At 59.9% G+C, this 12,486-nt stretch overlaps 1 protein-coding gene and 1 long non-coding RNA gene across 3 annotated transcripts in view; one reads left to right on the forward strand and one right to left on the reverse strand.

Annotated features, from left to right (window-relative positions):
- Positions 1-10,377, forward strand: part of PEBP4 (phosphatidylethanolamine binding protein 4) — a 55,058-nt gene extending 44,681 nt beyond the window's left edge. For both annotated transcript variants that reach the window (XM_031556733.2, XM_085242712.1), the window contains 3 exons: positions 5,020-5,065; positions 5,683-5,799; positions 10,015-10,377. In XM_031556733.2, the coding sequence (XP_031412593.2) occupies positions 5,020-5,065; positions 5,683-5,799; positions 10,015-10,106 (255 nt within the window). In that variant the 3' untranslated portion in view covers positions 10,107-10,377. The remainder of the gene's footprint in view (positions 1-5,019; positions 5,066-5,682; positions 5,800-10,014) is intronic.
- On the reverse strand, positions 1,963-6,930 carry LOC146542822 (uncharacterized). Its single transcript, XR_014887943.1, has 3 exons — positions 6,769-6,930; positions 4,999-5,124; positions 1,963-4,297 (listed from the first exon to the last, which is right to left on the reverse strand). It is a non-coding gene; the product is annotated as an uncharacterized LOC146542822 (long non-coding RNA).
- Positions 10,378-12,486: the final 2,109 nt, after the last annotated feature.

A 12,486-nucleotide genomic window follows, 5' to 3' on the forward strand; every position in this document is an offset into this window, starting at 1 on the left:
TCCGCGCCCCGTGCGCCCCGTGGGATCCGGGATCCGGTGGACTTTTATGGACAAAAGGGAAGTCTGTGGCACGGCGGCTTGGCAGCCTCCCTGCAGCTGTAACCGCAGTGCTGTTAACCCCTCATCCTCGGGATGGGGCGGCCCCGGCACTGCAGAGCCCCACGGCCCTGGGGAGCAGAGGATGCTCGGCATCAAGCAGTTGGAGCAAAATGCGCGAGTGGCCTTTTCTGAGCGCCCAAACCAACGCAAAAACTCACCAAGCGACGCCCCAACCCTCTCCTCCTGCAAGGAGCCCCCCCTCCTTGCAAAATACAAAATAACGAGCAGAGGGAAGTGCTCCAATTTGAGACGTTTCCTGTCCAAATTCGCTGCATCCCCAGGGCCGGGCCGGACTCTCCCTCCGCCAGCTGCCAAGAGTTGTTGTCAGGAAGCGGCCGCAAGGCTGAGCCCGCGGCACCCGGATGCACTGCGGGGGCCGGGCAGCTCCTCATCCCCAGATGTGCAGGGGAGAGCTTTTGGCCAGCAAGAAAAAGATGAAATAATAGAAAGAATAACAGAAAGAAAAAGCAAAACCCCACCCCCGTGCTCTTCCCTCATTACTCTCGTCTGATTCCCCATTGATTCTGTTCAGTTCCCCACTGCTCCCCTCCAGTTCCCCAAAGATTCCATCTGATTTCCCACCGCTCCTCTCCACTTCCCCATTGCCCCCATCACATTCCCCACTGCTCCCATGCAATCCCCGGTGATTCTGTCCAGTTTCCCACTGCTCCCATCCAACTCCCCATTGCTCCCATCAGATCCCTCCTTGCTTCTGTTCAATTCCCCATTATTCCCATCTGGCTCCCCGCTGATTCCATCCAATTCCCCATTGCTCCCATCCCATTTCTCCCATCAGATTCTCAATTTCTCCCATCTGAATCCCCACTGCTCCCATACAAGTCCCCATTGCTCCCATTTGAATCCCCATTTCTCCCATCCCATTTCTCCCATCATATTCTCCGTTTCTCCCATCACATTCCCCATTGCTTCCATCAGATTCCCCATTGCTCCCATCAGATTAGGGTTTCCAAAATAGCCAAGTTGGCCCAGAGCAGTAGTAGTGTTGGCACGCGCGGGCTTTGATCCGCCCCCGTGCCAGGGAAGGTGCTGGGATGGGGATCAGACAGAAGGAAAATGTGTAGGAGAAGTTTTGGGGCACACGGGGCCGCATTCCCCACCGGCCCCAGGGTTGGGATGGGGTGCAGCATCCCTGCACCTCAAAAAGAGCAACGTTGAGGTCATCACCCTAAAGATCTGCAGCAGAATGGGGTTCTGCGTGGCCCCAGGAGCCCGGATCTGCCGTGGGGATGGAGCACGGCACGCGGGTGGCATTGTGGTACACGTGCCTGCAGCTGAGCTCCATGCTGTGCCCCACTCCCAGGAACGTGCTGGTGCTGTGCACACACCCGAGCAAACATCCCCGTGTCCCCAAACCTGCCGTGTCCCCATGGCTGCCGTGTCCCCACGGCTGCGTTCTCCCCCCGTCCCACCCCAGGGCAGGGTGTCGGTGTGGGTTCCGCACGAAATCGGGCTCCGGTCCTTTAAGTGCCTGAATTAGGCAAAATTTGGTGTTTCTCCAACAATCCTCCGGAAATGTGCTGCTGGAAAAGCCAGCTGATCTTAAAGCCGCACGGACGCGGAGCCGATGAGTTTTCCACTCCTGAGATCCTCTCCCCAGTCCTTTTCATGGCCACTTGAGTTCATTCCCTGCACCGAAATCTCAGGGCTCTGATCGTGGCTCTCCCCCCACTGCTCCGTTCCTGGGGTCCGGCAGCACTTTGCCCACTCCCCAGCCCTCCAGAGCAGCCGTCCCACACCCCAAGGAGCAGCAGAGCTGGGGCAGTGCAGTGCTTTCTCCCCACTCCGAGATAAAACATTTTGCAAAGAGCCCAGCACCAGGGTGATTTGTGTTTATTTTCCTTGCTTAATAACCCCACAGCCTGTCCCTCCCCAGGGCATTAGGGTGTATCAGACGAGCATTCATTGAATTGCACCCATGCCTGATGTTTATTTTTTAATATATTTTTATGGTGGCTTTCCCCGTTTTCTTCTTTTCTAGAAGAAAAAAGAGCTGCAGTCAGTACATCATGGCCCTAAAAGCAATTGGGGCAAATCCTTCGGGTGCTGACCCCATAAACCCGAGGAGATGCTCACTGGAGACATGTCCCAGCCCTGTGACTCTGCTGGGGACACAAGGTGGGCACTGGGACCCCTCGAGCCACCAGGGATCCGTGAGGATATTCCGGGGGGGCCCAATGAGTCCCGGCTCATTTCTGTGGTGAGGGTGGGCAGCCAACCCGTATTCATGTGGCAGCATCTTTTTGGTGGTCCCACTGGGAAATGACGGTGGTCCCATATGAGGTGTGGTGGTGTCCCACTGAGAGGTGGTGTCCCATTGAGAAATGATGGTGGTCCCATTGCAAAATGAAATCCCACTGAGAAATGACAGAGGTTCTGTTGAGAAATGGCGGTGGTCCCACTGAGAAGTGACATCGTGGCACAGCGCTGGGGTAAAAGCAGTCGGTTTTGGTGCTTGAGCTGAGCTGGGAACCTTTGGGATTTGGGGAGCTGGGGGATATCTGCGCTCCATCCCTCTCCCCAAAGGACTTCTCCATGCAGGAGTAATGGGATGGAGAGTTTCCCTTGCTCTCCTCCGTGCTCTCCTTGGACATCTCAGAGCTGAATGAGACTGGGGGTTGGGGTGAGAGCAATCCCATTCTGCTGGTGTTTTTTTTCCACCAGGAAAACCTCCAAATGGGCTCATTTCCACGCAGGGCCGCGGTCAAACAGATCCGCAACAAAAATCACCGCTGTGTTTGAGCCCCCCTCTGTTTGCAGGAGGTCCCCAGGGCAGCAGTTCGGCCTCACTCCTCAGCATGGCCGTGGTCCCATCCGCCGTCTGTTTGTCCTGGATCCCCTCCAGCTGCTGCGCCGATTCCCACACCCACTTTCCATCCCGTTCCGTCCTCGCCCGGACGAACCGCTGCGCTCACCACCCTGCCCTTCCCCCTCCTCTCCATGGGATCGTTCAGAGGGGGGGCAGAGGGAGCATATATGTGCGTATAGATAAAGACATAAGACCAAGAGGAAAACAAAACGTGACTCACCGCCATCTTAATTTATTTGTATTTATTTCTCCTCCCCGCCCGGACGCAGACGGCACGGGGGGGGGCTCAGGGCAGTGCCACAGAATGGCGTTGGGAAATGGGGAAATCATTTTCTCCACTCTTTGGGGTGAGGGAATGGGGGCACGGAGGTTTGTGGCACTGCATCTGAGGGCAGTCTGTGCACATCAGGCGTTGCAGCGCTGCTTGACACGGCCGTGGATGGAGGATGGAAGCGCGCGTCCTCAGCGGGGGGAAGAGAGAGGGAAAAGGCACAAATGGTGTCATTAGGGACTCTTAATGCTCTCATAAAAGGGCATTAATAAATGCAGCAGCTCAGCAGCATCCATTAGCTGGGCTCGTGGTGGGGGGATGAGGTGAGGGCGCTTCGCACCGACCCCACAATCCCCTCCTATGGCTCAGGGCAACTCACCCCCCCCTCTCCCCCCCCCCCAGTTTGCTCCCTTCCCTTCACAGGAGCTGTTTACCACCTATTAAAAAAAAGGCAGCTCTCATAGTGCCAGTCCCCACTCTTCCTCCCACCCTCTTCCTGTTCTCTCCTCTTAAGATGAGCTTTATCCTTTGACTCTCCCATCCCCGGGGCGAAGGGGAACGCGCTGCGTCTCGGGGTGAGCAGAACCCACAGTGTGAGCAGGTGGGGAGCAGGGAGGAGCGCGGCCGCTCCCCAGGAGCCCACGGCAAAGCCAGGAATAGCAGCTCAGTGCTGCACGGAGCAGCACGGCCCGGCCCAGGGATCCTCTGCCTTCATAAGGGGCAACGGGGTGGGAGAGGTGGAGGCGGTGCTGGGGTGTGCAGAGCTCTGCGGGGGCAGCGGGGTGGGTGCATCCGCGGCACAGCTGGGAGGGCTGGGGGGTGCACAGATGGATAGGGGGGGAAAATATGTGCTGGTGCACATCTGGATGGAGCAGGAACATCTGTTGGTGCACACCTGGATGGAGCTGGTGCACACGAGTGGTTGCACACCTGGCTGCAGCAGGAACGTGGGTTGGTGCACGTCTGCATGAAGCACGAACACGTGTGCTCGTGTGCATCGGGGCGGAGTGGGGCCACATGCCTTGGTGCACATCTGGATGGAGCGGGTGCACGCATCTGGACGGGTCGTGTCACACATCTGGATGCGCCGTGTCACACATCTGGGCACGGACAGCAGCCGTGGAATCCCCTGCAGACCCCTGGCAGCCTCTGCCCCAGCCCCCGTACAGCCCAGGCACCACGAGCTGCCCCAGATCTCCCCGCTGATGGGCTCCCTTTGGTTCTGGCTGCTGGGACGTGGGGACCAGCGTGGACTTGGGTGAACTGCGGTGCCACACACCGCTCAGCACCATGACTCAGAGCACAGCATTTTCCTTCCCTCCCGCAGCAGGGCGAAGCTTTGATCCCCAAACCCCGCCATGCTCCCCACGTGCACTTCTGCTCGCAGTTATTCGGTGCCTCTGGTTTGGGGTTGGTTGTTGGAGGTTGGATTTTTTGGGTAATGACTCCCAGGGCAGGTCAGGACGGAGCAGCACTGGCAGCAGCACTTGTGTGGGCAGGACTGGAATAACGGGTGCAGTCAGGGGAGGATTTATGAGAGCTGGAAGCGGTGGTGGGAAGTGGGGGTCGGGGGGGGGGGGAATCAACAGGGCCAGAATGCAGTGATGTCCCCATAACCCCATCCCCATGGCACGGGGCATCACCCCCTGCCCAAGTATTGAGGATGTTACACAGGAGAAGTTGGCTCGCTGATGGATTTGGCAAGAAAAATGCTCAAAATAGCATCTGCCCCCCAAAATAAAATACAATCAGGTTGAAATTCGGGTGGCTCCGTCCCACCGTGGGCTCAGCATCATCTCACCTCCTCTCTGTGTGGTTTCAGGGCGCAGAGCTGAGGACGGGGGAGCTCAGAGGGCGCGTGCTGACAGGTGAGTGCCAACCCCAGGGCGGGGGGATGCGCTGGGGGGCTGTGGGGTGATGTGGTGCCCTATGGAAACAGTGCATGGGTCGGCTGAGACACTGCTTTGGTGTCGTTCTCATTCTAGAGGTAAATGTGGATCCTGTAAGAGCAAAAAAAAGGGGGAGGGTGGGGGTTCTGAGGGCGTTGGGGGGGGAGGGAACAGTCAGAAGGAAAAACTGAAGATAAAAGTGGGTGAATCCCAACCACCTCTGTGATGTGGCACGAACAAAGAGTTTGGGTTCAAGTCAGGCTGAGAGGCAGCCGTGCAGGTTACAGCCCAGAGGGATGTGTCCCCGGGGGGGTCACAGTGAGGGGGGAGGGGGAGAGTGGGGGTGGGGAGCCCCCGGTCTGCCTGTATCACTGTATCCCTGTGTGCCACCCATGCAGAGCACAGCGGCACGGCTGGTGGCACGCGGCCACATCTGGGCACTCACTGGGCTGTGCAGTGGGGGCATGCGAAGGGAGGAAACAACCCCAGCACCACGAGCGTCCACCCCAGCCCTCCCAAATGGGAGCGTGAGTGGGGCAGAGGGTGATGCTCACAGCGGGGCACCGCTCACCCCCCGTCTCCCTTTGCACCCACAGAATATGCCCGCCCCACACCGCCGCCCCGCAGTGGGTACCACCGCTACCAGCTGCTCCTGTATGAGCAGCCCGAGGGTGAACACATCGCCCTGGGTCCTGAGGAGCGCATCTCTGTGGGTGAGGAGCAGCCGTGCCCCGGGGCATCGCTTTGGGTGCTGCATCCGTCCGTCCATCCTGAGTTTGAAGCACGGGATGCCCACGCAGGGATGCCCTCGTTTGGCGCAGCGGGATGAGCTTGGGGTGATGGGGTGGGATGGCCCTGTGCTGGGGGGGGGGGGTCACCAAATAGCGGATGGGGATAAGGGGGGGCGGCTCAGTGGCTGTGGAATTGGGCTCAGACCTCACCCGCACGTCCCCAGCCAACCAACAGTGGGAGTTTTGTCACTCTGATAGGGATCAGAGATGGAGATGTGGCAAAGGGATTGCTCAAAGGCCCTGACACAATGCCGGCCAACTCCCAGCCGGAGCAGGGACACGAGGTGGGGATGGGCTCACAGGGTAAAGCTCCCATGCACGGCTCTCTGCGGGTTGTTCTGCCCCTCAGTTCGCTTTCCTGGCTCACTGGCTCTGAGTCTGAATGACTGAAGGTTGGATTTAACCTTTTGGCTGCCGTGTCACAGCCTTATGTTGTCCCAGCGGGTAGGGAGAGGGTCCTAAAAGAGCCACCCCAGGAGGGGCTGTTGGTGCCTGCAGGGTTTTATGGGATGGATGAGGCAGGGTGAGCAGCGACTCATCCAACACAGCACTCACCCCTAGAAATGAGGAGGGGAAGGTCTGATCCTGGCAGATCTGCTCTGCGTCCATCCCATCCAGCGGCCTCTCGGGCTGGGATGCTCAGGCCGTCCCCAAAGCCCTCTTCACGCTTCCCATCCCCAAATGAATCCCCTCTCGTCGCCCTGTTTGCAGCACCGGTCCCTCCTTCAAAGCCGGCATCACCCGCTGTCACCCCAGCATCACCCCTAACCCTAATCCCACCCAGCCCCCATCCTGGCCTGGTGCCGTCCGTCTGTCCTCTGTCGCTTTATGCCCGAATCCACTCAGGGAAAAAGGAGAACCACCCCCCGCACCCCCCCGAGAGAGCATCACCTCCATCAGCCCTTCCTCCCCGCCAACCCGACGTGCGCGCAGTGGGGCGGTGGGACCCATCGTCGCGGGCGGAGCGGTGGGGCCGCAGCTTCCAGAAGAGGGCACTGCGCCCCGAGCTGACCGCCCCGAGCCGCGCTCCGAGCGCCGGGACGCGGAGAGCGACGGGGGAACAGCGCGGGGTGGGCGGGTGGGAAGGGGGGGTCCGTCGGTGCTTCTCCCCTGGGGCTCGAAGGGGGGCGGGGGTGAGGGGCCGTGACCCACTGCGGGCCGAAGGTGTTGGCGCTGTGCGGAGGGGCGTTTCGGTGCCGGGTTGGGGGTGGGGGTCGCGGGTTGAGCCGGAGGAGCGGCAGCGTCCCCGCACCGCCCCTTTGGGAGCGGCTTTTCCAGGGATGCTCTGAAGCAAAACGGTTTCTGTTGCGTGGGGGGAAGTTGGGAATAGATTCTGTCGTGTCTCCCCCCCCAACCCCAGATCCTTCCGGGCACCCCCACCCCTCCCTACTGCCGGAGCCCCGCAGCGACCCGGCGCTGTGACCCCAAAGCGGCTCCGCCCTCCCCCGGCCTCAGTTTCCCCCTTTTAGAGTCCGCTCCCACCGAACTCCGCTTTTTGCAGCGGCTCCGTCCCCCCCCGGCCCAGCGGTGCAGCGGCGGTTCCGTACCCGGCAGCGCCCAGCTGCGGCCCCGCGGGGTGGCGGCAACCTCTGCGCTCCGAGCGGATGGGAGATAACAGTTTTGTGGGCTGCAGAATCTCAGAGCAGCCCGTCGGAGCGGCAGAGCTCGCAGCTCTCCGTCCGCAGCGCTGCCCGACCTTAGGAAATCCCCCGCGTCCCGTTGGGGAATTCAGCATCCAGCCCGGCCGGGGGAGGAAAACCCACCCGGACTGCAGCCTCAGAGCTGACCTGGGGCACTTTTCCCCCATTTCCCCCCCTCCCTTCGGCAGCGCTTTGCACAGAGACCCCTCGCACGTCCCACGGGGGATGGAGACCCTTCTTTTGCCCGTCGCACTGCGCCCGCGGGTCGCTGCCTCCCGCAGGTGTCACCTTAATGAAGGTGGCACCGTTTGGGGTTTTGGGGCGCTGCTGGACAGGCAGTGCCGCCTTCCTCCCCTTACGGGTCCGGATTCACATCGGGGAATGATTCACGAGCCGACCTCGATCCGCCCAGCCAGAAATTCGGGTCGGACCGGTGCTGGAAGGGAGAGGGAGCAGGCGAGGAAAGCAGGAGCTGAGCGCAGCGGGGCGATGCCGGTTTTGGCTTCGGGGCTGGGAAGCGAGGAAGGCTGCTGTGAGGATGATGATGGCGAGCGTGTGGCCCCGGCCGAAGCCTCCGAGTGTTGGTTAATGGGGATAAAAGCGGGCAGCGGCCGCACGCCCACCTCCGTTGGGACATCATTAATCTCAGCAGAGCCGCGCTGATGGGGCTGATTGATGATGGCCCCGATTGCTGCGGGGTGGGGGTCCGGCGTAGGGCAGAGGTGCACGGGGGGGACAGCAAACAGCCCCATGTGTCCCCCTACCCTCAGGCTGTGGATCCGGAGATCCGTGCCCGCTCCCCATGCCTCAGTTTCCCCTGTGTGCACTCCTCCTCCTCCTCCTCCTCCTCCTCCTCCTCCTCCTCCTCCTCCAGCGATGATATAATCCTGCAGGAAACGAGTTTGAAAGTGGACCAAAGTGTGGATGAAACGCCTCATTGTTCAGGCGGGGGGGGGGAGGAGACGGTGACCCCACAACCTCCTCTCCCAGCTCCACTGACTCACGGAGTTATTGGGGCCCATTGGCACAGAGGTACCCTTTGTGGACACCCCATACCCACGGGAGGGGTGGGTGGCTGTGTTGTGTTGAGGTGCCCCACGGTTTGGGGCTGCCCCCACATTGCTGGGTTTGGAGGGGGGGATGCGGGGCTGGGAGCCACCTGGGGAAGCCCCCAACACATCCGTGTATGCCTGGGGGTTTCCTTCAGGACGGACCCACAGGGAGAGGTGAGAACAGCACGAGTGCAGGTAGGAAAGTAGGTCAGGAAAAACCCTCACCCCGCTGTGCGGGGCCGCTGCGTGCAGCCCTGTAATAACGCAGCCTCATCCCGGCCGCTTTCATCCGCGCCTCTCGGGAGGATCCATAAACACTAATTAGGGCTGCCGGCACCCCAGGGAGGGGGGAGCAGCCGTGTCTCGCTCTCGCCCCATCCCACGGGGCCCCCACTGCGCTCCGCTTGGGCTTTCTGGGGGCTTTCATCCCGTGGATGAAAGGCACCCACAGATTTGGGGACAGGAGGATCGGTTCCGGGACCCCCGAGAGACCCCAAGCCCATGCTCAGGGGGATGAGCAGGGGGACGGATGCAGACCCCGACGTGCGAGGTTCCCATCCTTTTTCCATCCTTTCTAAGGGAGATCTTTAGGGGTTGGAAGCGCTCATCTCCATCCTGGGCGCAGCAGCAGCTCCACATCTGCGTCCACGGGGCGCACAGAGCACGGCGGGAGGTGGGGGCACATGGGAGGGAGGGTTTCAGATCATCAGTGGGGCTGTGCCCACACTGTGACACCACAGCTGTGTCCCTTTGGTGTCCCTTCGGTTTCCCTTCAGTGTCCCTTCGGTTTCCCTTTGGTGTCCCTTTGTTGACCCTTTGAGTGTCTTTTTGGATGTCCCTTTGGTGTCCCCTTGGGTGTCCCCTTGGGTGTCCTTTTGGATGCCCCTTTGGGTGTCCCTTTGGTGTCCCTTTGGGTGTCTTTTTGGATGTCCCTTTGGTGTCCCTATGGTGTCCCTTTGGTGTCCCTATGGTGTCCCTTGGGTGTCCCCTTGGGTGTCCTTTAGAATGCCCCTTTGGGTGTTCCTTTGGGTGTCACTTTGGGTGTCCCCTTGGTGCCCCTTTGGGTGTCTTTTTGGATGTCCCTTTGGTGTCCCTATGGTGTCCCTTTGGTGTCCCCTTGGGTGTCCCTTTGGTGTCCCCATGGGTGTCCTTTTGAATGCCCCTTTGGGTGTTCCTTTGGGTGCCCCCTTGGATGCCCACGCTGGGGATTTCCAGGGGTGGGCTCAGAGGAAGCAGTGGGGGCAGCTCTGCCCCAAAGGTCAGCAGGAAGCAGTGGGGGCGGAGGGGGGTCCCCATCCTCTGCCCTCCCCCCCCCAGGGGCCGCTCGGAGCCGGGTGCAGCACTGCATGGTCCCTGCAGGCGGTGCAGAGCCGTTTGCAGGATGTGGTCGCATTGCACACAGCAGCAGGATGCAGCCCCGCTCACCCTTCTGCTCCCTCCCCCAGGTTCCTGGTCACTGGAGAACTTCGTGGAGCGCTTTCGGCTCGGCTCCCCCGTGGCCTCGACGCAGTTCCTCACCAAACACCACGAGGATTAGAGGGGCACAGACCCCCCAGCCTCCCCCAAACCCCAAATCCCTCTGCGCAACACCGCTGTGAGGCTCTCTGTGCATCCCAAAGGTGCCCCACCTCGAAGCTTTGCTGTTTGCTGAATTAAACTGATGGATGTTTGTCGGGCCTTTGCATCCAGCCCCGAGCAGCCCCGATGTCACCGAGCGGTGGCACTGGGATGCAGTGTGGGAGCTGCTGTGGCTCCATCCGTGCTCTTCTCTTGGAAAGCAAAACCGAAATTAAAGCTGTAAATCAGAAGAGCTCTGTTTGCCGGCCGCACAGCCGGACCTCCCCTGTAATTAGCTCTTTAATTAGGCTTTCATCCCGAGAGTCGGGTTTTCTCCTTGCAGACTGCCCTCGCTGATTTCATGCCCCCATGGCACAGAGCTTGGAGCAAACCCAGCGTGGGAGCGTGAGCCTGAGTGGGGAAACTGAGGCACTGGGAAGCACTCACGGCGCGGGTTGGAGGGCACAGCTGTGCTCCCGGTGCTGCATCTCACCCCAAACCCATCCCAAATGCATCGAGAGCAGTGAGAGCAGCTTTCACCTCACAGCCAGAGGGCTCCGATGCGGCCGGGACTTTCCCTGCAGCAGGAAGAGGCTGTTTACCCAGTGGGGTGAATCATGTGCTGCATCCCATGCAGCACTGCAGGGAGGGATGCGCGGAGCTCACTGCTCCACCACGGCTGTTACTGTTGTTGTTGGGGGGGAGAAAATGTGATGGGAAATGGTCACCGTCCTTCTGGGCCTTTTTGGAGGCGGAAATGGGGTGGGAATTTGGTGGGTCTGGAGTCTGTGTATGTGGGGTGTGGGGAGCCCTGAGGGGAGCAGCCACATAGTGGGGTGGGTTGGGGGTCATTGGGATAGGGATGGGATGGGGGTGGCAATGGGGATTGGGAAGGGTTGGATGGGATGGGATGGGATGGGATGGGATGGGATGGGATGGGATGGGATGGGATGGGATGGGATGGGATGGGGATGGCCCCATAGTGGGGTGGGTTGGGGGTAGGGAAGTCATTGGGGATGGGGATGGGATGGGGTGGAGATGGATGGGGGTGGGGATGAGGTGAAGTTGGGGATGGATGGGGATGAGGATGGCATATGTATGTGGATGGGATGGAGATGGGATGGGTTGGGATTGGGGATGGGATGGGGATAAGGATAGAATGAGAGTGGGATGGGATGGGGATGGAGTGGGGATGGAGGTGGGATGGGGACAAGGTTGGGATGGGGATGGGGATGAGAACAAGAATGAGGATGGGATGAGAACAAGAATGAGGATGGGATGAGAATGGAATGCAAAGGAGATGGAAACATGGATGGGGTTGGAATGGGAAAGGGATAAGAATGGATTGCAGCGGGGACAGGAATGAGGATGGGGAGATGGATGGAAGTGGAAGGAATGAGGACATGAGTGAGGATGAACCACGGTGACACCGCAGCACGCCATGGGACAGCAGCACTGCCCGCCTCTGACCACAAACTCTCACTGGGACGTTCACGAGGCCATTGCAGCGTGGAAAATATGAACGGCAATTTGTTTGCTCACTTTTGGCTAAATTAGAAAGAAAGAAAGAAAAAAAAGGAAGCCACGTACAGTCATTCTGCATTGGCCACACCCCTTCGTCTCCCCTTCCATTCACTCACCATTGGTGCAAGAGAGAGAAAAGAGAAGCTGAGTCTCTCGCCACCTAAATGTAGAAAGTTTTGCTTCTAAATCAGTTTGCGATGGAAAGGAAATACGTCACATCCCTGGGGAAGTGGCAGCCACAACCCCAGCGCTGCAATGGAACAGCCCGGCCCCGAAATAGCTGCGCTCTGTTATTGTCACCGATAGCGCCTTTTTTTTCTCTCCCTTTCTGTCTATATGTGTCATTTTTAGCATCCAGAGGAAGTTTTGTTTGTGTTTGTCAGCCCGACTTTCCACTGCCGTGGCTTTTTTCTTTTTCCTCTTCTGATGGGGGGGTGAGAAAGTGGCGTTGGGGCAGCGAGATCCCATTGCAGAGCCGAAAGAAGGCGGTGCTGCGGTCCCACAGGACCCCACGTCGCTGTGGGTGGGGGGGAGGTGGCACTCGAGGACCCCTTTGTGGCAGTGTGCCCGTGGTGGCTGTGGGCACTGCTGGGGCTCCTGTGCCTCCACCCGCCCCGTCCTGGAGCAAATGTGGGCGCGTTGGGGTTGGGTTGGGGTCAGGCTTGGGGGTCTTGGAGGTCTTTTCTGACCTTAATGATGCTCCCAGCCAAGGGAGGGGTCCCATCCCATGAAGGAGGGCAGGAAGGAGCCGCTCTCCGTCCCACATCTGATGGGACCACGCTGCGAAAATGCAGATTTAGGGGCAAGGGACACAGGGGAGCAATGGGGCACCCCCT

This window comes from Meleagris gallopavo, chromosome 24 (genome assembly GCF_905368555.1).
Source record: "Meleagris gallopavo chromosome 24, MGAL_WU_HG_1.1, whole genome shotgun sequence".
NCBI lineage: Eukaryota > Metazoa > Chordata > Aves > Galliformes > Phasianidae > Meleagris > Meleagris gallopavo.